The following is a 27504-nucleotide window of genomic DNA, read 5'->3' on the forward strand; positions in this document are numbered from 1 at the left end:
CAACCTTCCCCATGACTAACTGCCATCTCCCAAGGGGACAACCCACCATGGCCGGCTGGGCGAGCACATGAGGGCTGGGCTGTTAAGGCCACCACCACCACCGACTCCACCACAGATGTCTCCACCACCAACACCACTACCACCGGTATCTCCACCGCCACCACCGATAATCCCACCACCACCATCAATATCGGGGTGGGCTGGCGGGTGCCGCTCGGCCCCGGGCTCTCCGCGGGCGGTCACAACCGCTGGCGCGGGAACGCCCCTTCGCGCCACCCTCGCGCCGCGCGCCCTCCGCGCGCTCCCGCCCCGCGGGTCCGGGGCGAGGGGGGGGTGGGGGAAGGGGGGCCGGCCGGCCGGCGGCGCCGCGCGGTCCCGCCGCCGTCCGCCGCCGCGCGGGCGGGGGGAAGGCGGGTGGTGTGTCCCGCACGTCATATCAGCCGCCCGGCCGGGATTGGCTGCGCCGCCTCACCCGACTGGCCGCGGGCGCGGCGCCTGCCGCGCGCCGCGCTCGCTCCCGGCCCCGCCCCGCGCGGCGCGGCCCGGCCCGAGGGGAGGGGTAGCGCAGCGGAGCGGGGGGCCCGTCGCTGCCTCCGGCCGCGGGTAGGTCGGCGGCGGGTAACGTGACACCTGCGGCCGGCGGCTTATAAACCTTACCCGGGGCGCGGGCCGGCGGCGGCGAGCCGGGAGGGAGGTGGCAAAGCTGCAGCCGTTTGCCCTCCCGCACGGGCCGAGGCGGCGGGCGCGGCCCCCTGAGGTGAGAGAGCGGGGAGGCCCCGGCCTCGGCGGGGATAAGAGGGCCGGGAAACGAGCCCCGGCCCGGAGCGGAAGGCACTGCGTGGGTCTGACGGGAGCTGCAGGTGGGGCGGGGAGTCCCTGTCCGTGTCCTCCCGCGGGGGCGAGCGTCTCCGGTCACCGGGGTCGGGGACTCCGCCGCTGCCGGGCCGAGGCAGCGCAGCCTCGTGGCCCTGAGGCTGCTCAGGTCACCTGGCTCCTGCAGGGCTCCCGCCGCCCACCCGGCTCGTCGGGCACTGAGCCCTTTGCCCAGCGCCCCTGGAGCCTGGCTGGTGCTGGAGGAGGCGGTGGTGCGTGTCAGTGGTGTGTAAGGAGCGGACCTGACGTGTCGTTGGGGGTTCTGACGGCCTGTCCCTGCGCTTGTGTTTCAGGGGCTCCGGCGAAGCCAATGCCCAGGTTGGAGAACTGCACCTGGAGCTGTTCCTGTGCTGCCAGGGGAAGGCATAAAAGCCAGCCGCGGGACACGGCTGCTGGGCTGGCTGCCAAGGTGGGTGAGATGCTGAGCTCCTCCGTCTCCAGCCCCTCGCTGACGTTGGTGGGTCATGGAGCGCGTGGCCCCAGCACCTCCAGTGCCAGCAGCACTTCCAGTAGCAGCAGCACCTTGAACTTGAGTCAACACCTGGTGCAGAGGAGCCTCGTCCTCTTCCTCGTCGGCGCTTTCATGGCGCTGGTGCTGAACTTGCTGCAGATCCAGAGAAATGTGACTCTGTTCCCTGACGAAGTGATTTCCACTCTCTTCTCCTCTGCCTGGTGGGTGCCCCCGTGCTGTGGGACAGCAGCAGGTGAGTTACTGACCTCCACGAGTGATTTTTATTTTTTTCCCCATCCTCCCACAGGGAGGAGAGGCAGTGGGACCGAGTCTGTGACCTGTGTGTGAGGGAGCTGAGCGCTTCTGTCACCGGCAGCGAGTGACGTGAGCATGCATGGAGGGACGCGTGCCCACTCCAGCTTTACCCACGTGCAGTAGCCACTCACGCGCCTCCTGCGTGTCCGAAGGCTTTTTTTGTTTTTGAGCTGGTGAACTCCGAATGTGGGTAAAGTGTATTTTTTCCCGCGGCGCCGCGCGGCCTGAAAGCACCAGTGGGCGGCTCCGGCGTGGAGGCGGGCGTGGAGGCGAGCGCGGAAGCGCGCGCCCCCCGCGCACCGGCAGCCGCGTTTGCCCAGTGGCAGCGCGCGCAGCGCGGGATTCCCGCGCACCGGCGGGGCACGAGCGGGCGCGGTGGGGCCGCGCGTCCCCGCCCCTCGCCGGCCATTGGCTGCCGGTGAACTGGTGAGTGGCGGGCGGCGCTCGCCATTGGCTGCCGGCGCGAACTGGCCACGGGCTGGGCCGGAAACAAGGAAGTCACGTGCGGCGGGGCAGCGCGAGCAGCCCGTGAGACCGCGGGCGCGTACCGGGCGCGTTAGTGTTAATGACCAGCTCTTTCCCGTGTCACGCCTTCCGAAATAAACCCACCGTGAGCTTTTCTAGTTCGCATTGGAAGTGCCTTAAAACTACTCTTCCATCTTTTTTTTTTAATGCGGTGATACCGTCGTGCTGTTTGCACCTCACGGTAAGGGAGTGAGAATGATAAACTGCGTAGTCAAAAGAGATGGCTACAGGATGTGGTCCACTGAGAGTTCTCGTAGTCCTGTCACAGTTGGATTCAACTTTGGCGTTTAGCTGTTACTGTAAAATAAAAGTCCTGGTAACTGGCGTCACAATAACGAAGCTGTTTCAGCATCAGATGGTATGTCTATCTTAGGATGGCATGTCTTGTAGCCTTCTTAATGTAGAAATCGTTCCTCTTAGGAGTTTAATGAGGAAAAAAAAAAAAAAGGGGTAGGAAAGGAAACAAACATACATGTTACAGTTAGAGTGGTATGTCCACCCTGGAGTTGGTGACAACAGGTGGAGTTGTAAGGCTTAGAAGAATGAAACTCATCTAGTGTTTGTGCTGGCAGCTGAGCTAACAGTAGCTTATGTTTTCTTCTGCAACCGATTTGCAGACTTAGAAAGCTCAGAAAAACGCTATTGAAGATAAAAACCTTGTCTGGTTAACAGTATAAGTAGTTATTTTTCCCTGACATGAATATGACTGATGGCAGGTACTTCTCTAAGTTCAGCTCTGCTTCTATTTCATATCAAAATTAATCTGATTTTTATGGCAGCATAGGCTGATTTACAGCCCAGCAGAAGGAGAGAAAGTAGCTCTGCCAAGAAACTTTTGAGTCCAGGCAAATGTTTAATTCATGGCCTGATTCACAGCTAATGAGTCAAGCTCATAAAACTGCCCTGCATGTGAGCAATAAACCCATATTCCATTTCTCACTGTGACTAAGCTTTTTGTTATGCTTTGTTATTTATTGGTACAAAACAAGCATCTGCTCAGCATGTCAAATGATATATGCTTGTGGGAGAAAAGGAGCTTGAAATCAGATACTTTAACATTGCCATATATATCTCTGCTTTAAAGGTTCAAGTAATATTGCCTGTTGGAGTGGGTTTTTTTCTTTTCTAAAGGGAGGGTTATAACTGTCTTCTCTTCATCAGGTTTACAGTAGCGTGATAAGCACTTCACTTTGTCAAGCACTGATTTGCTGAACTAACATTTAGTAATACTGAAGTAATCGTAGTGTAACAGTTGGTACAAGTACAACTTCCTTCTCTTGCAGCTGTCGTTGGCCTGCTGTATCCCTGCATTGACAGCCACCTTGGGGAGCCACACAAATTCAAGAGAGAGTGGGCCAGCGTAATGCGATGTATAGCAGTTTTCGTTGGCATTAACCATGCAAGTGCTGTATCCTTGAACCAGTTCATGTTGTTGCTCAATGTGCATAGTCTGTTGTCATGAAACGGTCTCTTCTGTTCAGGTCTGGGAGAATTACCCAGGTAAGGATGGTGCTACTGGCAGAGACATGAACCTCTGTAAGGCCTGCAGTACACTGCAGTAGTTACTTTAGGATAGATAACTGTTCACTTAAAAGTAGTTAGGAAGGATCTGGGAGGGGAGAGGGGCAGACATCGTAGTATATCTGGTTTAACTGCAAGCGTAGCAGTGTAAGTTGTGTTATTTTCATCTGTATGTTGTCTACACCTAATAGTTAACACAGTTAAGTAGTGAGCTACACTGAACTGTTCAGTGAGAGTATTCTTTGTGTTGAGTAATGATAGTTTGAGCAGAAAACCTAAATCAGCAAGGATAACTAGGTTACTTAGACAAAAATTCATTGAAGTTAAATATATTGCAATATAGTTTATTCTCTAGATGTTCAGTGTGACAAAAATTGATGTTGCCTTTGCACTCATGCTCCAGTCAAAGTCAGCAAGAGCTGATTGCTCGGCAGGTCTGAAAACCAAATCCTTTGTGTTGTATTTAGAGACACAGAATCACGCTCACTTTCAGTTTGTGTTCTTCCTAGTTTGATTTCAGCAGCAGGATGTCTGCAGACTTAAAAAGATTGTCCTTAACATCGTTTTTCAGAAACTAGACTTTGCAAACAACGTCCAGCTGTCACTGACTCTAGCAGCCTTATCACTGGGTCTTTGGTGGACATTTGATCGTTCAAGAAGTGGTCTCGGACTTGGAATTACGATAGCATTTGTAGCAACTCTGATAACTCAGTTTCTTGTATATAATGGTGTTTATCAGTAAGTTACGCTTTCGAAATACTATTTCAGCTCTCTTGTCTTAACTAAAAACAGGGGTGCACATGCACTGGAAGCTAGTTATTAACATATTTTATATGTTTTTATAATAATATGACACTTTGTTTGTCTAAGGCAGCTAATTGTCCAGTTGTTCCAAATGTTCAGATTGAGAACTGGGGGTGGAGAGTGGGGAGCAGACAAATTGGGATGCATGTTGAAAAGGTAACTGCTCAGCAAACTGAACTTCTGCTGTCTTAGTATATCATTTACTGCCTCACAGGAGAGAGAGAATTTCTAAACTTTGCTGGCTAGGACATTGGGTTTTAGAAGCTTATTGAGTTAAGAGACTTAACTTCGTCTCCTTGTTTTTTTCTCCTGCGTTACTGGTTTTTTGTTTGGGCTCAGGGAGAGAATTCTATAGCATCTTGTTAACAGTATGTCAGGTGATGATAATAACTGGTCTCTAACTTATTTTGTTTTGTTTACTAGGTATACATCCCCAGATTTTCTTTACATCCGTTCTTGGCTTCCGTGTATATTTTTCTCAGGAGGTGTGACCGTAGGAAACATAGGACGCCAACTGGCTATGGTAATTACTGTATAATTAGCATTTCCTTTAACAATCCAAATACCTTCCATTGTTGTTAGTCCAGGAACAAACTATGCCTTTAAGGGTATGACTCACATTGGCAGAGATAAATAGATATCTTCCCAAGAGCTGAAAGGTAAGCGTACGACCTGTGTTGCCAGTAGAGTGGAAGTTGTCTTACTAAGTGTTTGAGTGTCCTCTGGATTTAACTTTTGCCAGCAACAGCCTAAATAAAGACTGGAATCAGAACACTGCTTCTGGTGAGAATCTTAATCGCTCTTGCTCCATCAGTACTTTGAATTAACATCTAGGGTAGCTGGAAAACTTACACACAGATGGGCTGTCTCTAATTATTTATGCTGCAAAGCATTTTTGTTATGTAAATGAAAGGAAGTGTCCCTGTATAGCATTAAATTCCACCACTTTAGAATCAAATATGCTCTTTCTGGTCACTTAAGGTGTAGTTCTATTGTCACACTGTATATGGGATAATATAGTATAAATGACTATTTCATATTGTAGGTTCTTAAGTGATTATTTCCTTTTAGCATACTTAAGAGTAAACCTGGCTCTATACGTGCACATCAGCCTAAGGCTTGGTTGTGAAAAGTGTTCTGACACTGATGGATAGTAATAATTAATACTGTATTGATTTAACTTCTGTCTTCTTTGCTATGTAAGCCCTTTATCCTAGAAAACATCCTTCAAGTATTTCACTTCTCTAAGGCTGCTGTCATTTAGGTGTCTTTAATTTTTACTGAAGGAAGGGCATTTGTAGACTTGGGACTTTCTGAAATATTAGTCTCTGAACTGTTTAGAAAGGGGAAAAGATGCTTTCTGGGACTGAACCACAAATGAGTAAAAAGGTGAGTCTAAAGGTAGCCGTCTGGCCTGGAACAGGCTTTCTGTCTCTTCTGCCTGGCCGTGCTAATGTACTTGTGATGTGGATAGTCTGGATCTGATGCTGCAGATGGACAGGCTTGCAGACAAGCTGGCGAAAGAGAGCCATGTTGCTTGAGCACCACTGGCTAACATTGAAGATCGATTTCTTTAGTATTGATTCTCAGTTACACTAAATTAACAGTCACCTCTTGTAGAAACAGCTGTTTGAAAAAAACCCCAAAAGTGCATGAGGCAAGTCTACTCCTGTGCTTGACCTCGTGCTGACTTGACACCAAGTTACAGATTTCCTGGGACTCTGGTCACAGTGTTAACTTCACATGCAATTTTGGTTTGCTCTGAGGTTCTTAAAAATACAAACTCACTGCTCCCCTTTCAAATCCCAGTGGTGCACACTATCTGCATGTTTTTTCTTAGGGCTACATGTATGGGGAGAAGAAAGGCTATAATGTCTCTTTTTAAATTTGCCGCTCACATCAAGTGAAAAACATATATTAATATATAGTTTTATTTAGGCTTTGCTATTGCAAGCAGAGTCTCAGAATAAAATTATAGTTAGTTATGTGCTCCAGTTCTGTATTTCATATTGGCATACACAGCACTTCCAGTTGCTAGTTGTTAGAAAGCAAAGAAAGGGAGCCTTAAAGAAAAAAGAGCTAAAATAAATTTAGGCACATAGGACTTTTTTCCCTTTGACTTCTTTTCACCTGGCATCTCACCTGAATGTAGTTAAAATCAGACTGGCTCCTGCCTACAACTTTCCTGTAAATCTTGTCATCTTCCTTCCAAAAAAAAAGAGAGAAGTTGGCAAGGCAAAGCATTCTATTCAGGTTATCTAGAAGTATTTTGTGTTTTACATTACCATTACTTAGTCTAGGAAAACTTTGAGAAGCCTAACAGTTTTATAGGAACATTTCTGTGAGTCTGTGAAGTATTCAGTTCTGGAAATCCAAAGAATTCCACTTCTAAAACAGAATGATAGCATTCACTCTACTAAGTGCTTCCTCTTTAGAGACTACCCAAAAGCATCCGTTTTGTCAGCCATTGGGAATGTGGCAAGAAGATGGAATACAGCATTTTTTACACCAAGCTTGAATAAACCAGTTGTAAATAAAATAGTTTTTAAGCTATATTCTCTTGTAGTCCCTGAGCTGTTCGGCTGCATGTGACAGTTGCAGATCAAACAGTAGATGTTTTCTGGGCATGTGTAGAGTGGAAGGCAGCACCTGTGGAAAGTAATCTAGTACAGTAAAGTTGTTTTGCTTCTTCCTCAACCCCTGTCTAGTTTTTTGCAGTTAGAAAATAAATTAGAAGAAGTAGAATGAGAAGTGTCCCTGAGACATTCCTTCCCATCCTGAAAAACGTTAGCTGGGAAATGCTTGCTGCTTTTCAGTCACTGGATTTCAAGTGAGCTTATATGCAGTAACCAAGTGCAGTGTTACGTTTCAGCAAACCTGCTGCTAGCAAAGGGGTTTGGGTTTTGTTTGGGTTTTGACTTTTTTGCTATCAGCTTGAGGATGAAATCCAGCATTTTCTTTAATAGCTTGAAAAGGTGGAGGTGTTGCTGGTGCCATCAGCTCTCGCTGCTCATTATGACACCTACAGTTGCTCAGTCAGTGCTCATCAGCTGGGTTAAATTGATGGCAATACTTCATTTTGAGTTGTAACCATCATTCTCAACATCTGGCAAACTAGGGTGGTATTCAGAACTTAGACCTCACAAATATCTATTGCTTGCTACTGCTTGAGGCTGCAGAACCGTGAACGCATTCAGTAAATACTGAAAAATACGTTTGCATCTGGCTCTAGAATGAGAAGAACATATGACAAGCTTTGTTTTAAAGAAAAGTTGATTAAATGACTTACACTGACGTACTGTGTAGGGTTTCATACTAGAAAAGGGACTTAGAAGGAAGTTAGTAAGTCTGATACCAGGCTTTGACTGGAAAATAAAGTAACTTATGCTTGAGGACAGTTTGAAAGGTGGCTGTTTAAAAAAAAGAAAACTGGATTAATGCCCATTAAGTGAATCACTGTGTACCTTCAGCTGAGAAATAAACTGAGAAAGGGGGAGGAAAGCTAACAAAGTCTTATGAAAGCAGTGTGATTGGTAGATGAATTTAGCAGATGCACTAATTGGGGCAGCACAGATCCATAGTGATTGTTTTGTCCACAGTTATGGAGCACATCCTTGGGCTTTTATAAGAAGCCATGTCTGCCAGGTCATTGTCAGCCTTACTGAAGTTAGTTGACTGTTTAATCATTGAAAATATTGCATGATGTAGTCACTTATCAGATGGCATTAAAATATAGCACGTGTTTGTTTTTTATCCATAGGGTATTCCAGAGAAACCACACAATGACTAAGTCTTTGAAGAAGAGAGCACAGTGCCAGTGTGAAAGCAACCTTGTGAAGATATGTTCCTGTTTTAAATTGAAGATTATTTAGAAAAAATAATCTCTCTGTGGGCTCACTGCACAAATGACTTGTGGAAAAAAAAATATTAATCCACTCTTAGAATAGCCAAGTGAAATTAACTGCTTATCTTGAAATCTCACCCTGATTTACCGCATAAGCATTTGCGTACGGCTGTTCTCTGGAAGAGTTTAACACCAAGTCGCGTACAACTGTTCAGGCTAAGTGGCAGTTTTCCAAGTATTAGATTCCAATGTAAGTTACTGAAGCAGCTGCCGCATTTTAAAGCCTTGAAACTGAAATTTAATTACGAGCTCTTGTATCAGTGCCCAAAGGAAGTAGATCGATGGTGCTTAACAATGATGAAGTATGGTTTAATAGGAATAGTATTTATCCAAATCTTTAAAAAATAGGGTTATTTAAAAATAAGAGTGATCGAAACAGATTAAAGGCATTGCACTAATGCTTTTAGGAGTCTTATGAAGGAATTGTGCCCTTACTTGTAATGCTGCGTTAAGTTTGTCTTTGACAGTGGAGAGGGTTGGAGGGACAAAAGATTGGAAGTCAGTTTGGAATTTCTAGGTTACTTCAGTACGATAGGCGAACACTGGAGACAATCTTGTTCTATCATGAACTTTATCAGACAATTCTGACTGGAAATTTTGTTACTTCTAAAGCCTACAGTCAGATTTGTAAGAATCAAGTTCTGGCTCCAATTCAGTAAGGAATTTAAGTGTATGTGAGTACTCCTGCTTAATGAGATGTGCACTTCAGTATCTCACTGAAGGAAGTCATAGGTATCTGAAATGCCTGGTGTCACGTGCATTGCAGGCCATTGCTTGGCCATTGAGTATGTGCCCCAACTCCTTAGATCTGCAGTTTCCTCCTAGAGGTGTCCTTGATCTTGCTTCTGTTTGAGTCAGAGTTTTGGCTGTAACAACTGGCAACAGAAGCAGGCCTAAAATGTGATTTCAACTGTATGTGAAGAATAGTCAACAGCTTGTTTTCTCAGTTCAGTGTCTGAAAGAGATCACTACTTGTGTTTTCACAACCCTATAGAACTTGCAATCTGTGATTGCCTTCTTAAAAAAAAAAGTGCTTATGTCACTACATTAAACATTTGGTGTTCCTTAATACTTAGTTCTGGTGAGCACAACGTATTCATTTGATAGCTTAGACCACAGGAGACCTAAATAGCAAGTATTAGGTCTTAAAGTTGAAGTGCAATGTACAGTAAATCTGAGCCTCATGTTCTCTTCAGTATCAATCATTTCTAATGAGAGATTAAAGAGAAAAGGGTTCTGAGTTCATTTCAATGCTGCATGGAGTCAAATGGAGCAATAATTTATTTAACTAGTAAAGCTAGTTTTGTTGTATCTTTCATTGAACCCAAATTTCTAGAAATACTCCAATTTTGTGGTTACGGTGTACTTGTAAACTTTTATGGATTTGCCTTTTTGTATTATGCAAATTTTTTTGTGTTCATTTCCAATCTTACACAGCTTCAGATAGCGTTAGAGGCATCAGTTAAAGACTGACCCATTAAAAAAAGATGTTGAGGCAAGGCAGCAGTGTTATGACTGTTTTCACTCTTCTAAGGGAATGCTGTAACTGCTGCTTGTGCTTTTTTGTAGCAGGAAAAGTTTAGCACAAATTCTATATTACAGAGTGAACCCCAATTCTAATCTTGCTTTGGTGTAAATCAAGAGTCATTTCCTTGGTATAAGATCCTTCCTCATATGTTTAAAACCTAAATAGTGACGTTTATAGGACTGCTTGAAGAAATTAGGTTCTCAATTCAGGTCAGCTGTTTTAAGAAGTATGCTACCTGCTGGAGAGACAGTCTTGTAACCATCTTGAGACCAATTTCAAAAAGTTATAAAACCAGCTGTAAGTAAAGGTGACAGTGATCTGTCTACAAATATTTGATAGGGAAGTATTTTAAGATCTGTTTGAGATGACTGAAACTAAATCTGTATGTGTTAAAAGTAACGCAGCCAAAAATGTAAGTCAAAAGTTCATTTTTTGCCAATACTTCTGAGTATCTTAACCAAAGTGATTTAAGCTTGGAAGAGGCAGGAGGAGAGTGAAGAAAATTTGCACTATTCTGAATTTGAACACTTAAATTCTCATTCTTACTGATAAGTTTTCAGCAGTGTGTTTGGTTTTACACTTTTTTTACTATTAAAGTTTGAAGATCGAGTCATGTTTGCCTTGGATTCTCTGTATTCACATTATGCAGGAATTTTTCTTGTAAAGGACAATTGCTACAGTTGCGTAACAAATATCTAGTCATGCATACTCAGTAATTAAAAAAAAAAAAAAGCCCTAAACTGAACTTGGAGAGATTAGCTTTTAGAGAGGCTTTCAGCCTGTGTTACACAGTTGAAGAAAAACAGTCGTGCTGTTGTGTCAAGAAAACAGCATCAATGAACGTTAGGTTATGGGATTTCAGGTACAGAATGCTGTTCCCATTGTTTCCAAGGTGCTGGAATTCACAATTTGAAACAAAACATGGAGGGAGCAGAGTGAAAATGCAGATTCCTGCTGTGGCTAGGTTATCTGCAGTAATGACTACCAAAGTCTGAAGCATCTTAGAGTGCAAACAAGAGGAATGAGTAAGCACAGCTGATGAGGCTAAGCAGTTCTAAAAGTGTTGCATCATCTGATTTAGGGAAGACAGCATCTTGCAAATTTAGACAAAGTCTCCCATTTTACTGCACTTAAATATTTATTTCAGACTTCAAGAAGCTGCTACGATTGTGGTGGAAACAGTGGAACGGCTTTTTGATCAGTCTTCATCCATACCAGTGCAGAGCCTGTTGGCTTAGCTGAAGAAGGCTTCGTTAGGAACTACTTATCTCTTTTAGCTTAAATAGCCTCTATTTGCTTAATTTCAGTGCATGTTCCGTGGTAGCTGTTAACAGACAGGAAAGTGTGTACAAAGTTTCTAGAGGAATAAAAAAAGTCTTCCCAGCAAGTGTGATATTTGACCTGTGGATAGGCCCTTCATATTCACTCAGTAGGTTTTTCAGCCTTTGGCTTTAAGCATGGGGATTTGCAGGTGCTAAATTAGCCACAGGAGGGCCCATAGTCTGTTGTCTGAATACAACAGGAACATATTGAGATGAATAATGAAATTAAGTCTCAGTTGCCTTACTGCACGTCAGAGCAGCTCCAAAATTCATGAGAACAAAGCATTACATGCTGGACTAATTGAACAAAGCATACTTCTGTAAAGAGGTCATTGAGGGCCCTGTCTTGGAAAGCTGTGAGAGGTGTGGGTGATCACAGGTTCTTTCAGCTAAAAGGTCAAGAAAGGTACCTATAGGTGATGATGGTTTCTCTGGGTCAGGAACTACCATGTGAGTTGCCCCATACCTAGTTTGGATTTCTCTCCTTGCATTTAAATCCTGTCAGGCAGTGATAAGGTTCTGCCTTCATGGGCTACAAAGGGGGACAGATGAATTACACGTGCAATAAAACCACAGTCCTCATGCCTGCCTGTGGGGTAAGAAAGTCTGTAGGTCATGATGGTGCTTCTGGCCTGCTCTGGCTAACTTTCAAAGGCAAAATTCAAAGCATATGGGATAATTTCTATAAATTATGCATTACTGCCCCAAAAGTCATAAAGGGTCAGAGCTTAATTATTGAGTTTTACTCGGTAAAGTTTTTCTTCAGCTGCACATGATGTTTTCTCTATTACAGTAAGTCATGTCTGTGTATTAAGTAGTTTGGGTTCTGTTGTATTAAATATCAAACAAGTGCTACAGAGATTACCTCAACTTGCTACCTTTCCTAGGAATTAAAATACCAGTTACAAATCAGCATTTTCGCACGGAAATCAAACACAGCCACATTGTTTTCTCCCAGTTCAGTAGCTGGTCCATGGCTCCAGCACGGCCCTGCAGCAGCCGGGTGAGTATCTCTGGGGCCAGCCTGCCGTGGCTTGGGGCTGGGAAGGGGAGATCAACTCCTGTAGCCGCTCCAGGGATGCTCCAAGCTCCCTCTTCCCAAAAGCAATAGATGTTGAGTATTGTTGGTGCTGATGTTGATTATTTTCTAACTGGTCAAAAGCAGCTGAGTAGGTCAAACAGCAAGAACTGTAACAGTCATAGAACGATTTGCAGCTGGCCCACAGTTTGCTGGCGAGGACAGAGGAGAGTGAAGGTTGTTCCACCCGTTCTCTCCGGGTTCCCACCAGATAGAAAATCACCCACTCTGCATTGCAGAATCTGGTCACAGATCGCATGGGCTGACTCTTGAAGTCAGGGTTGGATCTGGGTTAGTGCCATCACAGCAGCTACCCTTACGGTATCAGCAAAAGCTGACTGAAGTCTCAGAGGTCACCCTGAGTACTCTTAGCCCTGTTCAGAAAGCTTTGAAGGCCATATTCTGGTAGTGTCAAGCTGAATTAGCTTGAATTTAAAATACATACATCTATATAAGTCCTGCCGAAGGCTGTCTGTGTCTCTTACCTGCGGATGAATGCACAGGAAGTTCATCGATTTTAAGGTATCCTAGAGTAGGTGCCCAAAAATTAAAATAAGATAACCTGGATTCACAAGAAAGTTGAGGTGGCTTGAAAGGTAGCAGATACCTGTGCCAGATCTGTAGTCTGCAAGCTGCTCTGTCTGGGCCTTTTTATTCTCAGAACTTACTCTCAGCTTGTCCAAGGATTTTTTTTTTTTCCCTTTTTCCCTGGCTATCTCCGAACCTCTTTTCACAATGTGATGCAAGGAAAAAAGCTGAACTTCCTGAGTCAGCTGGCTGGAAGGACCCACATCCCCAACCTCAGTGTTTGGGGAAGCAAGCAGGGAGCTGGGTTGTTCTGCAGAACCTCTGCCTTGTTCTGACAACTGCATTTCAGAAGACAAACCAAAGGGTGTTTTTAAAAACAAACAAAAAAACAAACAAACAAAAAAAACCCACCAAACACAAAGTCTTCACACCTGTTCTGCCCTGGCTCAGAAGAGCAGCTTTGCAGAGGCAGCTGCCTAGCTGTCACGTTGTATTGGAGCCTGCCACGATTGCAAACAGGAGCTTTTGGAGATGGGGTTACCTCGGGCTGAGTGTTAACTCTGAAACCTACAAGCTATCATTCAGTTTTTAATACCGGTACCTATTATGCTCTCGCTGCTTTATAAAACAAGCTCCTGTTGAATTTAATGCCAGGTATAACGTGGACCTGATGTCATCCAAAAACAAGAAAACTTATCAGTGATCTCAGATCTCTCTTGATGTGCAGCTGGGAGACCAAGGGTAGAGGGTCCTTCTGGTGGGACTCTGCTCTGAGATCTTGCACCAGGACCCCGTAGCGTAGGAGCCTGGGCACTGCACGGAGCTGTGCTGTGGGCTAAGCAACATGCTCTGATTTCTCCAGGAAATTTGCTGCTTCTGAGCCGGTGGAAGAGGTGAAGCAAGCTGGTGTAGGAAAGATGTGCAACACATCCCAGCTGGCATCACCCAAGCCCACTCCAAATTTTGCTCTGCAAGGATCAAACAGCATAGTCCGGAAATCTCTGTGAAGCTAATGGAGATGCAGAGCTTCGGCTGAGGAAGAACCACCAGGAATACACACCCTGCTGACTTACCCAGCATTAGCAAAGTAAACAGGGCAAAAAATCAAAACTTCCAGGGCTCTCTGTGCAACAGAGACCTTGTCCACCCAAGCAGAGCTCATTTGTTTCCATGCAGAGCTCTGAAAGCTCTGGTTTGAAACGTTTATCCTTACTTTACTTGCTTTATCCTTGCTTTACACCCAGACAGTGCCATCAGTGAAGTCCTGATCCCAGAAGGATTCAAACACAGGAGACATGAGGTGTATCGTAGGTGAAGTCAGTGGGACTGGAGAGGTGCTGAGCATCACAAGCAGCTCCAGGTTCGGAGTTCTGCTCACGGAAGGAAGCAACAGCCATAGTGGAGCCGCAGTGACTGGTTCATTGCTGGAGGTCAGCCCTTGAGTGATCCTCCTACCAAACCTCCCATAGGTCACTTCACGAGCACCTTGCTTAAGGCTATTTTGGAACAAGTTGAGTAAGAGTGAATAAAAACATCAGGTAAAGAGCTACACAGTAGTAAGCAGCTGAATTATCAGCTGGAAGTGGAAGATGGTAATGGTATCTAACAGGACAACCAGTCCTGATGATTTCACTCAGATCTTTATCAATTTTTTGCTTTTAATACAAACAAAGCACTTGTTATCACCAAGGCAAATCCTGATGTCATTGCTAAGTTTTTACTTCATCTTTACTCAATCAGCTTGCAGCGCTGCTGGGATGAGAGTTCTACCATGGTATGAATGAGTCTGTACTGAATACAGATATGAAGATATCGCCTTGGGACTAGTGATTCTCTTGGTAGAACTCAGTTGCAAAACACAGACATTGCCATAATTTTAGACACCCCAGGGTATTCAAGACATCCCTATGGGGCTGATAAATTTGGCGGAGGAGATGTATAGCCTCCAAGAGCAGCAGCTGAAGGCCACACAGAGGATGTAGGACATCTCAGTTGTAATCACAGAATCATTCAGGTTGGAAAAGACCTTGAAGATCATTGAGTCCAACTGTCAACTTAGCACTGCCAAGTCCACCACTAAACCATGTCCCTGAGCACCACATCTAGACCTTTTAAGTACTCCAGGCATGGTGACTCAACCACTTCCCTGGCCAGCCTGTTCCAATGTTTGATAACCCTTTCAGTGAGGAAATATTTCCTAATATCCACTTTAAACCTCCCCTGGCGCAGCTTGAGGCTATTTTCTCTCGTCCTAAAATGAGATGGCACTAGGGTCAAGTTTTAAACTCCATACTCAACATCCACTAATATGTGAACGAAAGATGCTGATCAATGTTTAAGCTGAGAAACACCAGGGCCTGAGAATTTTGCCCAACAGTCAAACACTGGAAGTAGACCCTGAAGCCAACAATGCACAGATATCTCAGCATCGTCACACCCACAGCTCATGGTCATGAGAAGGAGCAATCTCTTGGAAGATGCAGCCAGGTAAGGGAAGTTTGAACGCAAAGTTATGAGGTTGATGGAACAAGTAGCCTGCGAAGGAGTCTGTCCCATCAGATCTGCAGTGGGACTTGGGGAAAGAACAGCTGCATTTGCCTGCCTGCTCCTTGGGCATGTTCCACCTGCTTAATTGAAGGCAGGTCCAAATGAGCCATCTGTTGACCTGGTTGAGGAATCAGAGCTTCCCATTAATTTAAAGATGTTTTTGCGTGTTATTAAAGGCCTAGAAGGAAAGGAGAGAGGGATAAAAAACCAAGGTAAGAAGCTTTGCCTTAGAGGCACAGGTAATATCTGTAACAGCTGCTACACCCTATGCCTAAGCTAATTGTTAAATGAGTCACCCTGGCAAAAGAAGCATTAATAAAGGGAAGCGAAGACTGAACATCTGGAAAATAATATGAAAAGGAAGAATTTTCATATTTTGGAACTCCTTGCTGGGTGGGAACTGCTTGGGGAGACGGCTCTAATTGCTTGTCTGAGGGAATGAAGAGTGAGTCTATTCCCAGTCTGAAATCAGCACAGTCATTGCGTATTCCTCTCCGCTCTCCCACCCCAGTGCCACAACTGTTACTAGGGGCCCTCACCTGCAAAGACTGAAACACGCTCTTCATCTTCTGCACCTCAACCAGACAGCGATGTGGGTCCATAAAGCCAATGGTGTGCACCACCCTCCCCAGGACCTATGTCCAAGCTCAGCAGGAGCTGGTCTGAGCAGCTGAGGGCAAGATGCACTATCAAAACAAGGTTATTCTGGTGGCACCTGTGTCTCGGTGCTGATGGGTGGTTACCAGGATTAATTTTGATACACTCTCCTTCTGCCTGGGGCTGTCCAACCTTCTTGGCAGCAGCCACAGGGTAGGAGAGGAGAACATCAGGCATTCCACTGCCTGGTCCTGTTGTGCATAGCCTTGTGCATTGTGGCTCTTTGCTGGCTACAGGGAGCTAAAGACATGGTCAAGTTTCTCCCTCTACAAAAAAATGGCACAGCCCATGTAAAGCAAATTCCTGCGTGCACACCTCGGGAAACCTGGTCCATCCACCTTGGCAGGGAGCTCTGCAGGAAGTGTTGGTGCCACAGTCTGAGTTAGACTCTCTCCCCGCTTTGGCACATGACGCTGGGCTGAATCAAACTTGGGAATGTTCTCAGGTTCCATTCAGCTTCAGCAAGGAGACCCAAATCAGGATGCAGCAGATCCCTCTGACAGTGGAATGCAGAATTTTAGCACATACCTGGAAAACGGGTTGTGCTGCAATGCCTGTGCCCTAGCTGTGCCTGACCAGGCTTAGCTTTTCTGCTCACCGTTTCTTCGGAGAAGGAGCTAACGATTCTTTTACCTTCCCTCAATTTGGTCTTCTCACTCTTCTATCATTTTGCTCTTTCTCTCAGTCTCCTCTTTCCTATCTTGCAGAAGAAGCTCCTTCAGTAAACACCGTCAAATAGGGCTGTACAGCCGAGAGATCTCCATCCAGTCCTGGTACTTATCAGCCCGGCGTTGGTCTCTGCACAGACGAATACCTGGCCAGGTGATTCCTGGGCAGGCACTTCCCAGGGCATGTGTCCAGGGGAAGTCTGCAACAGGTACATGGTGAGGGCAGGGGAGAGAAGAAGCACTGAACAAGGGCTCTGCAGCAAGCAAGGAGTCACAGCTCTCTCATTTCAGCAGGAATGTAAGATACAAACAGTCTGATCCACTTTTCTAAGGAGAGCCTAACAGCAGCTCAACCACCATCCAAACACGGTGCCACTCCCAACCCCAGCTTGCAAGGCATCACCAGCAGCTCATCAAGCACTTCTGAGCTTCTAATTTCCACCTGCAAAAGGAATGGGAGAGTTTTTCTGGTTTATGTTTGCATTTTTGAAGGTGAAGGTACCAACCTGAGCACAAGCAGCACTGAGATTGAGCATTCCACTCCTACGGCCACCGCCCGGCATGCCCCAAATCTTCCCCCTCTGGTGCCACTGAGGGCAGGACAACATCAGGGACCTGTTTCTAACTAGCTGAAGACAAAATTGTCAGTAACTGGTGACTTCGATTTGCTCCTTCTCGATTCTCTTCTAGAATAGGCGTGCATGGGAATTGATTTTGCAGGCAGGGAAATCGAGGGGGTTGAACAGGAGACCTGACATGGGGACGTGTCACCAGCCTGTTCACAGCATCATAGGATGGTTTGGGTTGGAAGGGACCTTAAAGATCATCTAGTTCCAACCCCCCCTGCCATGGACAGGAACACCTTCCACTAGATCAGGTTGCTCAAAGCCTCATCCAACCCAGCCTTGAACACTTCCAGGGACCAGGCAGCCACAACTTCTCTGGGCAACCTGTTCCAGTGCCTCACCACCCTCATTGTACAAAATTTCTTCCTTAGATCTAATCTAAATCTCCCCTCTTGTGCCGTGACGCTGTGACACAGTGCTTGGGAGAGATGTCCGGTGACGTGGAGCAGAGAAAGGCTGGGAGGAGCCGTGGGATGGGTTCCAGGGATGGAGAGGGAGGGCACCCCAGGCACCCTTGGGTGCAGGGAGAGGGGGTGCCACCGAAGCACAGGCGAGGAAAAGGCTTCAGCAAAGGAGGGCGCACGCAGGGGTCGGGGCCGGGCAGGCGCGTTCCCAAACATCCACGCAAGGATCCTAAAACGTAATTATGAAATTTTAAAAAACAACTTGACGTTATAATTATAACGGTTCCTGGAGGAGCCGGGTAATTGAATTCTAGGGTGTCTCGCTCTCGTCGCAGGCGCTAACAAGAGAACGGCTCAGCTTCCCTCGCAGCCTTCCCGGAGCCCTGCAAAGCTCGGGAGACACCCAACAATTCAATTATTGTTTCCCTCTGGAAAGCAGATCATTTTAGACACGCGGCCAGCTCTAATTACAAAGGAGAGGGGGGAAATTTCTCGTGGCCAAAATTATTTGACTCATTAAAAGGATTTACTTTCCGCCAGGCCTAAAGAGTTGAAGCTGTGGCTGAAGGACGGGAAGGAGGAGTGGTGGTGCTGGCAGGCAGGGCAGGGACCCCAGCCCCGCAGCAGCATCCCTGGGTGCCAGGGCTGGAGGCTGAGCCCCTCCAGGTCCCCCTTCCCCAGGTAAAGCCATTTTCCACGCAGCAGGAGAACCGGGTTTCATGGCAGACCACGAGGCTTCGCCCAGGCGGCATGCGAGGAGAGCTGCTCCTGCTGCTGGGATTTGGCAGCAGCGAGGCCAGGGCTGGGGCTGGGAGGTTTTTCCTCCTCCCCGCTCCCTTCAGCGAAAAAAAAACACCTCAAAAACTTCATTATGATGTTGTGGGGTTTCGTTGTGGTTTTTTTTCCTCAGATTATTTTCAACCGCTCTTTTGTAGAGAAAGGCGATTTTACGTAGGGGAGGTCCCTTTTCCAATTACCATTAATTAACTCATCTCTAATAGAGTTTTTTTAGAGCCCTCCATTTCCCATGGCCAGGCAAAGGCAGCGGGCAGGAGGCTGAGCTGCTGCTCTGCCCCAGGATGGATCAGGCCTCTCTGAACTCCCCCGAGACAGCAGTTTAGAATGGTTCCATATATGTTCTTCAATTTTTATAATTATAATAGTGCCTTCATAGGTGCTGCAGGGATGATGTGTCTTCCTGGATGTGCCCAGCTCCGGTAAGGGCGAAGTGATGCTGGGCACAGAGCACCCAGGACCACCCTGTCCCCAAATCCACCCCTTCCCTCCTTTCTAGTGTGGCGAAATGAATCCCGACGTCATGTTTGTGGTTAATTTGAAATCTAGCACTTGTTAGATAATCCTGTTAGTAGTTTGTGAAAACAGGGGACCCCTTGTATAATCAGTAATTATAGCAGGTGGTTTGTGTTAAATTATATCTAATGGGCAAGACAAGAAGGGAAACGTGTTTTCGGATGGAGCCATCCTGGTTTGAAAAAATTTAAAAAAAAAGTCTTCTCTGTGTTGAAATTGTACATCTAGGGGGAAATGGAAAAATTCAAGTGGTGGGGATGTGACAGCTGGGGTGCCAGGGAGCGGGAATCAGGATGATTTGGCTCTCCCACCCCTGGCAGCACCCGCCCCAGCCGGGCACCGCCGGGGGCTGTGGGGAGGGTGGGACGCAGACGGCCCCGGGGGCTGGGAACCTCCCCCCCCGCCCGGCTGCTGCCCCGAGGGCAGGAGGAGGAGGAGGAGGAGGAGGAGGAGGAAGAGCGTTCGCACCCCAGGGCAGTGCTGCCCCCCAGGCCCCGCTGCCCGGCTCCGCACCGACGGGGCGGGCGGTGAGTCCCGCTCCCCCCGCACCGCACCGCTGGCCCTTCGCGGGGGAGGGGGGGGAGAGCGCTGCGCGGCCCGGCGCGGTCTTTCCGCGGTGGCGGGCGGAGCGCTGCAAGGGGGAGAGCGAAAGAAACCCTGACGAAAAGCGGCGCCAGGAAAGAATGGTAGAAATAGAAATAGAAATAGAAATAGAAATAGAAATAGAAATAGAAATAATAGAAAGAAAGAGATATAGAAATAAAAACGCGAATAAAAAAATAAAAATAAAAATAAAAATAAAAATAAAAATAAAAATAAAAATAAAAATAAAAATAAAAATAAAAATAAAAATAAAAATAAAACAGCCGTGCTGACGGCTGCAGAGCAAAGTGCTTTGTGCCCCCCGGGAGAGCAGCATCCCCAGCCTGGGGACAGACAGCGGTCCCCGCCCGCCCGCGGAGGAGCCGCGCCCCGCGGAGGCGGCAGCGGCTGAGCGATGCTCCGCGCCACTTGCTGCTTCCCCGCGCAGGCGGCCGCGGTGTGGCCGAGGAGACGGGGAGCGGGTGCGCATCCTCAGCCTCTGCTCCGCGTTGTCGCTCCGCGGGGCCTGAGCGCTCCAGTCCGCGGGGATGGGGTGACAAAGACCCTTTTGTCTGACTGTAGGGCCCCGGGTTCTATGGTTTATCGGTTGGAATGTCTGATTGAAATAAAGTGAGATAAAATGAGGTGAAAGGAAGTAAGATAAAAACAAGGTAAAATAAAGTGAGATAAAATAAGGTAAAATAAAAAGGTGAATAAAATAAAAAGGTGAAATAAAATTAAAAGGTGAAATAAATAAAATAAAATAAAATAAAATAAAATAAAATAAAATAAAATAAAATAAAATAAAATATAAAACTATACATAAAATATAAAACTATACATAAAATAAAATTATGTATAAAATAAAATCAGGCCAGAGTAGGCTGGAGCACCCGGTTGTCTGCAACTTTTTCCCGTCTTAAAATTATACTTTCATTAAACCTTTCCCGAAAACATGTCGATGTTTAAACACGGGAGTTATTGTAAATACGTTTAATCAAACAGACTCTTGAGGAAATCTCCCTCCATAAACACGCAATCTTGTCCTTTAAACATGCCTCTAATCAGAAAATCTAATTAAAAGCTAATCGGAGTGCCACGGCGCGTTCATTTAGCGCAGGGCGCGGGTGACGCGCGGCTCCGCGGCGGCTCCGCGGTGGCTCCGCGGTGGCTCCGCGGCCGGGCGGGCTCATTTCAGCTTTTCCATATTCGCTGGCAGGTTTCCCCCGCCCGCCCGGATTCCAAACACGACGTGTCAGGCCGAGAAGCAAATGTTGTTTTAGCAGGAAAGCAGTAATAACGGAGCCATTTGTGCAAGCACACCGGAGCGGCGGGGAATCCGGCCTCTTCCTGCAAATTTTTGAGGCAGAAAATTAAAAACAAATATTTAACTTCGCAATTTGGAACCCCCGGCTGCTACCGCCGTTCAACTTTGTCCATGCATATTCAATGAATTAAACCCGCGCTCTCGCCCAGCCGAGGGAAATGGGTTTAATGCGCTTTACAATAAATTAAGAAGAGTTTGGGTCGATTCCTCGCCCAGGCGCGGAGGGGACGCGGTGCGCGCAGCCGGCCCGGGGGTAACTTTTGGAGGAGGGTGGCGAGTCCCCGGCATCACCGCGGCGACCGCCGCTGCGCCCGCCGGCGCGGAGGGGGCGGAAAATCCTGCCTTTCCCACGGTTTGAGGGCCGGGAGGAGCGGTGGAGCGGGCCCGGGGGGGCGGTGCCGCTCCCGGCCGGCCGCCGCCCGCGGCCCCGCGGCTCGGGGCTCCGCGCCCGCGCAGAGGGCCGCGGTGCTCCGCCAGCCCCGGCGCCCGACTGCGGCTGGGAGCCGGCGGAGAGGCGCGGGTGGATGAGACTCGGGCCCCCGCGTAGGCCCGCGGAGCGCTGCGGAGGCGGCGCTGAACTTAAGCGGGGCTGAGCAAGGGGGAATGGGGGAATGGGGGAATGGGGATGGGGCTCGGGAGAAGGGAAAGGGGAAGGGGAAGGGGAAGGGGAAGGGAAGGGAGCTGGAGAAAATCGAGAAAGAGAGAGAAAGAAACGGAAGGAAGGAAGGAAGGAAGGAAGGAAGGAAGGAAGGAAGGAAGGAAGGAAGGAAGGAAGGAAGGAAGGAAGGAAGGAAGGAAGGAAGGAAGGAAGGAAGGAAGGAAGGAAGGAAGGAAGGAAGGAAGGAAGGAAGGAAGGAAGGAAGGAAGGAAGGAAGGACGAGAAACAGGGAAAGAAAATTCCGAAAGAAAAAGGAATCAAGCAAGACGAAAGAGAGACAGAGAAGCAGCAGCCAAGTTAGGTGGGTAGGATTTACACTCCCTGGACAGGGCACGGAGGGATCTGGGGCGGAAAGCAGGAGGCGGCAGCCCCGGACGCGGCCCGGGACGCGGGGCCGGCGGGACCGTCCCACCCCGGGACACCCACCGTCCCCGCCCGTGTTCACAGACCCCCGTGTCGCCACAGCTCCCACCTGCCGCTTCTCCCCCCGCACACGAAATCACTCGCATTGCTCCTGCTTTTCCCTTTCTTTCTCCCCCCCGCCAGTTTGCCTCCCGAGCACCGTTTCCCGGTGCAAGCCCGCGGAACGGCCGCAGGACGCACCCGGCGCCCAGGTCTTGCTGCGGCCGGACGGGGCATTTGCCGGGGCCGTTGGCAATTGCAGCTTTTGGGGGCATTTATGGGGGTGCTCAGCATCCTGAGCCGCTAAGTGTCATTTCCTTGGCTGGCTGGAGAAGTTTATGGAAGTTATTTTTAGTGACGTACTCCTGGTAGATGGTTTTGGCAGTTGCAATTTCCGTGTGACATATCCAGCCTCTCCTCCTAAAATCAAGGGGGGAGAGGGGGGAAGAAATAATAATAATAATTTTTTTTTTAAAAAAAAAGAGCCTTGACATTTATCCCCAGCTACTGCCACTGCTCAGTAACGTTTAATTACAGAAGTCAGCTGCGGTGCCAGCCTGCATCGGTCATCAGGAACCTTTCTTAAAATCTTGTCAGCCTGCAATGAGGAACAGATTTAATGGAGGTGACCACATACCTCCTGCTCTGCCAGCTGAAACTGAGACTGCAAAAGGGGATAGAAATGCCAAATAAGCCACCGCGTTCCCTTCCTAGCAACCAACTCCTTAAATTTATTGCTTACACACACACACACACACACACACACACCGAACCTCCCTTTCAGGAGCTGGACAGGATTTTACAAGGTGTTTCGAGAGGGGACAAACAAGTTTTGCCGGGGGTATCGCTTGGGACGGTTTGTCTGGTTTTTGTTGGTTCGGTCTTTGGGGAAAGAGGTGATGAGAGATGGAGGTGGCCGGTGTCGTCCTCCCCCGTCCCCCCCCGTCCCCTCCCCAGTCCTCTCTCCGGTCTCTCCGAACCCCCCGGCCCCGGTTGTCCTTGCAGCGAGGGGACGCCAGGGGGCAAGAAGCGTTCACAAAGGCTGCCAACCTCCATCCCTCCATCCCTCCGTCTCTCCATCCCTCCATCCCTCCGTCTCTCCATCCCTCCATCCCTCCGTCTCTCCACCCTCCAACCCTCTGTCCCTCCATCCCTCTGTCCCTCCATCCCTCTGTAGCTCCATCCCTTCGTCCTTCCATTCCTCCATCCCTCTGTCTCTCCACCCTCCATCCCTCTGTCTTTCCATCCCTCCATCTCTTCATCCCCCCACCCCTCCATCTCTCCACCTCTCGATCCCCCATCCCTCATCCCTCCATCCTCTATCCCTCCATCGCTTCATTCTTCCATCCCTCCATCCCTCCGTCCTTCCATCCCTCCATCCCTTCATCCCTCTCTTTCCATCCCTTCACCCCTCCATCTCCCCGCTCCTCCATCCCTCCATCCTTCCACTCCTCCTGCAGGGGTTCAGGGGTTTCAAGACCTCACAACAGCAAAAATCGGGTTTCTTCTTTAAAAAAAAAAAAAAAAAAAAAAAGGAAAAAATACGCAAAGCGGAATACATTTCCAATCCTCCCAACCTTATCTGCCCGTGCACCTCTTGGGCACGGCAACGTGCTGCCTTGTACGCAGCAACAACCAGGCGGAAATGATATCGAGAAGCCTTGTAAAGAATGGCACAGTTTATTTAAACCAGCCATTAATCCTACTTACCTTGTTGCTCTTCGGCCCTAATCCTATTTCCTCCGTGCATTATAAGGACAGTGAAACGACACATTTTTGTTCTCCTGGTGGAGGCTGGCCAGCAGGAGCACATCGCCAGTGCCTGGGCTGCTGCCGGAGCCGGAGGAGCGGGATGCGCTCCACGGGCAGTGGCAGCTTCCAAAGGAAATCACTCAAGGGAAACTTCACCAGAGACAAAAAAAAAAAAACCCACATTCAATTTCCTGACTACTGCTTTCCTCCCCGAGTTATTTATTTTGGCAATCGCACATTCAATAAATGAAATATTCAATCAACTGACCTCCTCATCAGCTCGTATGATTCTTTCAGGAGTCTTTTAATATTATTATTATTATTATTTTATTGCTTAAATAAACTACTGGGAGGGTTCCCCTATCCCGGCTTTGCTTGGCAACTGGTGCATTATGTGGCTTATGAATTTTGCAGACAATGAACCCCAGTGTGGATGAAGCGGACCGTACGCACACGTACATGCCATTTCCCAGGCATGTTAGGCATTAGGGCAAAGTCTCGCTTATTCTTTCATCTTTTTCACACCTTCTCCTTTCCCAGACTTCGCCCCAAACGCTGAGAGTTGGTATGTGAAGCTAATGCCAGAGATTTTGCTGCAGAGCCAGAAACCTCTTAAAATAATCAGATGGCAAAATACCAGGCTCACCCCCGAGAGCAACGTTTGTAATGCTCCTGCCTGGCATTTTATTCTCTGCTTTATCTCTCTGTATCACACAAATCCATACGCTGTGTATCATTTCTCTTTGAAATGCCATGAACTTGGTGTTTTAAATTGAACCAGGCTTTTTTTTTTCCTTTCTTCCTTTTTCGTTTTCTTTTTTTTTTTTTTTTAGCTGCAAAACAATGGAGATTGTCAAAGGGCCCCGGGTTGAGCTTTTCTGCGTGTTCACAAAGCGTTAAAGCTTTATCGAACAAACTGGCGCTGTCTGACCCCTGCCAGACAAAAGGCAACTTCCATTTTCCTCCTTGGAGGAGAGGAGCAGAGGGGGACAGAGGGGATGTACAGTAGGGCAGAGTGGGCCTGGGGTGCCCTGGACAGCAGTGGGATGTCCTGCTGCCTGGCCAAGACTCTGATGCTGCTGGTGTTGGTCATTTTGGAGGTGCTGCTGGTGTTCCCAGCCTCATGCAGGTGGGGGACATGGTGCCAATGCAGCCAGGGGAGCAGCAGCCTTGTGCCCTGGCACCTGTTAGTGGCCTGGCCACAGATTTTGGATAGTGCTGTTCTGCTCTGAGCAGTGCTGCACCCACCCCAAATAGTGCTGCACTCACCCTGGGCAGTGCTGCACCCAGACAGGTCCAGGCAAGCCCAGTGCCAGGCGCACCCCAGTGCCACCCTTCCAGGACACAAGCCAGCCCTCCTCAGCCACCCCATGCCATGTCCCACTGGAGCCTGAGTACCCCGGTGCCAGCCTGGTGCCTGCCATGTCCTGCCACGTACACCCCAGCTGCACATGCGTGTGTCCTGCCCCAAAAATCACCACCCAGCATGGAGCAGACGTCTGTCACAGGGCCACACTTCCCTCTGGAGCCAGAGCCTGCTCTGATGTCCAGCCAGAGACAGCAGCGAGCCTCCACTGAATGAATATCCCCTTCATGAGTGGTCCTGGTTTGAGTTTCTCCTTGAGAGCAGAACGAGTCCATCACTCCTAAGGTCCACCCTGATGATTTACGGTTTCCATGGGGGGTTTTATAAACGAATTTTGAACAAGGTGGGACCATCTTGTTCTTCCGGAGCTGCGCACCATCATGGTGGCTGGGAACATTGGTCAGGCATTGATGGGAGAAAAGTTCAGAGTGATCTCCTGGGAATCATCATGGGCAGGGGGACAATTGACATGTGAAGGGATCTGTAATTGCTGATGTCTGAATATGGGCATCTACATGAGCTTTGGCTCTGGACTACCTGTATGGAGCCCCACCCGACCTCCAGCTGCTGGTCCAGAAGAGCTTTGGTCTGTTGTAGGTCCTTGGTGACATCTACCATCACCACATGGGTGTCTCACACACCCTTCCAGTGACACCAGTCTCTGCCAACCACCACTGTGGCTTGTGCATTTTGCTCGTGTGTAGACCCCGACATGCAGACACCGGGCTAAATTCTGCCCAGCGTGTCTGCAGCTTTGACAAAAGACTGAGCAGTGTTTTCTCCAGCTCCAGCAGCAGTCAGGTAGCAGATGAATCTCTTTATTGACAAGAGTGGTGACCACCATCAGCAGCGACATGTGTCTGGAGCGCCGCGATGCTGAGCGGTGTGAGCAGCTCATTACCGTGTCCACTGTCTCGGATTCGTTGTGCCACCTCCTTCTGCACCAGGACAAGCGCAGGGATGCCCCTTGCTGGCACCTGTGGCTGAAACGGACTGCTCGGAGATGAGTGGGAGAAACTCTTACCTCCCATGAATTGTGCTCCAGGGTTTGCTGGTGAAGCCCACACTGTTTCTCCCTTGGGTTTGGTTATTTGCGGAGACCCTCCTGCCCTATGCCCATCCGTATCCCACGGGCAGTAGAGCAACAACAGCGCCGATGCAATGGCAAAGACCACCTTTCTGCAGGCACATCGTGTCCTCACGGTGCCAAAGCCCCCATTATTTTCCAGTCCGGCTCCTAAAATGTCCATTTCCCAGGAGGAAGCCATGAGCATGTTCGGCTTCGGGCTTGCTGAGCTTTGGGTGGCGGGTGCAGGCGGCTCACCCCCTGCCAGCAGCATTTTGCATTACTCGTTAAGGGAAGCTGGCACTCGGCTTTGCCGTCAGCAGAGATTTGTAAGCCTGATTATATTCCTAAGCATATGTTTGGAAATGAGAAGCAGCTCTCTGAAGTCAGCGGAATTGCTCTGATTGAAAATCTCAAGTCAAGAGGAGGAGAACCCGGCTCCAGGTCTGAGCTCCCGCTAGGAAGAGCTGCAGGCACCGAGCAGCAGCTTTGGGCACTGAACAGGAACCAGAGCAAACACCTTTGTTGTGAAAATCCCGTAATATCACAGAAGCGTTTGTGCTGGCATTTTTCAAGCGCATAAATGACGAACCGATTTACCTTTGTAGGCAGGTAGCGCCTGCTACCTTTTCCAGGCTATTTTAGATAGTTTGGAGAATAATCCTACAGGGAAAAGGAAGTTCATTGAAGTCAGGATGCACCAGATATTCCCATCGGCAGGTGCTTGGTTCTGAGTGCTGGAACAAGTGGCCAAGGCTGAGCAGCAGCAGCAAAGGGTTGGCACCACCTTGCAAGGTGCTGTGCTTTGTGTTGCTGGGCTCAGCCGTTGGAAAAGTGGATCTCTCTGAATGGGAGCCGCAGTTTCATTCCCAAAACCAAACAGTTCCTGAAAGCACATCACTTGTTTTGGGACAGGACCACTCCCCTGGGGTCAGCAGGATTTGTCCAGTGTAAAACTGCGCAGCAGAGTGATGGCTCCGACCTGTGAAGCTTAAAGCAGCATGAGACTTGAAAGACTGGAAAGGCAAGCAGGTCCTTTGGTTGCTCCATGCCAGCAGCAGTGGGAGATGAACACTGTAAAACGTTGCCCGTGTAGGATCACGAGTCTGCATATACCCTCTGCGTTCCCCACCTCCAAACACACCAGTGCTCAAAGCTTGACCACAAAAAACACTTGGAAAAAAATAAATTTCAATTACGTCGTGCAGGTTTTCACAGAAGAAGGAAGATGTTGCTCATGGAACGAGGACCGGACCCACCAGGTCTCCTGGGGCATATACCCTGGCTCT

The 27504-nt window shown here is 48.2% G+C and overlaps 1 protein-coding gene across 3 annotated transcripts; it reads left to right on the forward strand.

Moving 5' to 3' along the window:
• The first annotated feature begins 1183 nt into the window (after positions 1-1183).
• Positions 1184-9583, forward strand: INSIG1 (insulin induced gene 1). Of its 3 annotated transcripts, XM_086614563.1 has the most exons (6): positions 1184-1286; positions 1344-1577; positions 3448-3572; positions 4257-4423; positions 4913-5012; positions 8250-9583. In XM_086614563.1, exons 1-6 carry the CDS (start codon positions 1184-1186, stop codon positions 8277-8279), a joined length of 759 nt encoding a protein of 252 aa, XP_086470689.1. In that variant the 3' UTR covers positions 8280-9583. The 3 variants fall into 3 exon arrangements, with proteins under 3 accessions (XP_086470689.1, XP_086470687.1, XP_086470688.1); XM_086614561.1 differs by having other exon boundaries at positions 1184-1577; positions 3448-3605; XM_086614562.1 differs by having other exon boundaries at positions 1184-1577.
• Positions 9584-27504: the final 17921 nt, after the last annotated feature.

Source organism: Tauraco erythrolophus, chromosome 7 (genome assembly GCF_009769465.1).
Source record: "Tauraco erythrolophus isolate bTauEry1 chromosome 7, bTauEry1.pri, whole genome shotgun sequence".
NCBI lineage: Eukaryota > Metazoa > Chordata > Aves > Musophagiformes > Musophagidae > Tauraco > Tauraco erythrolophus.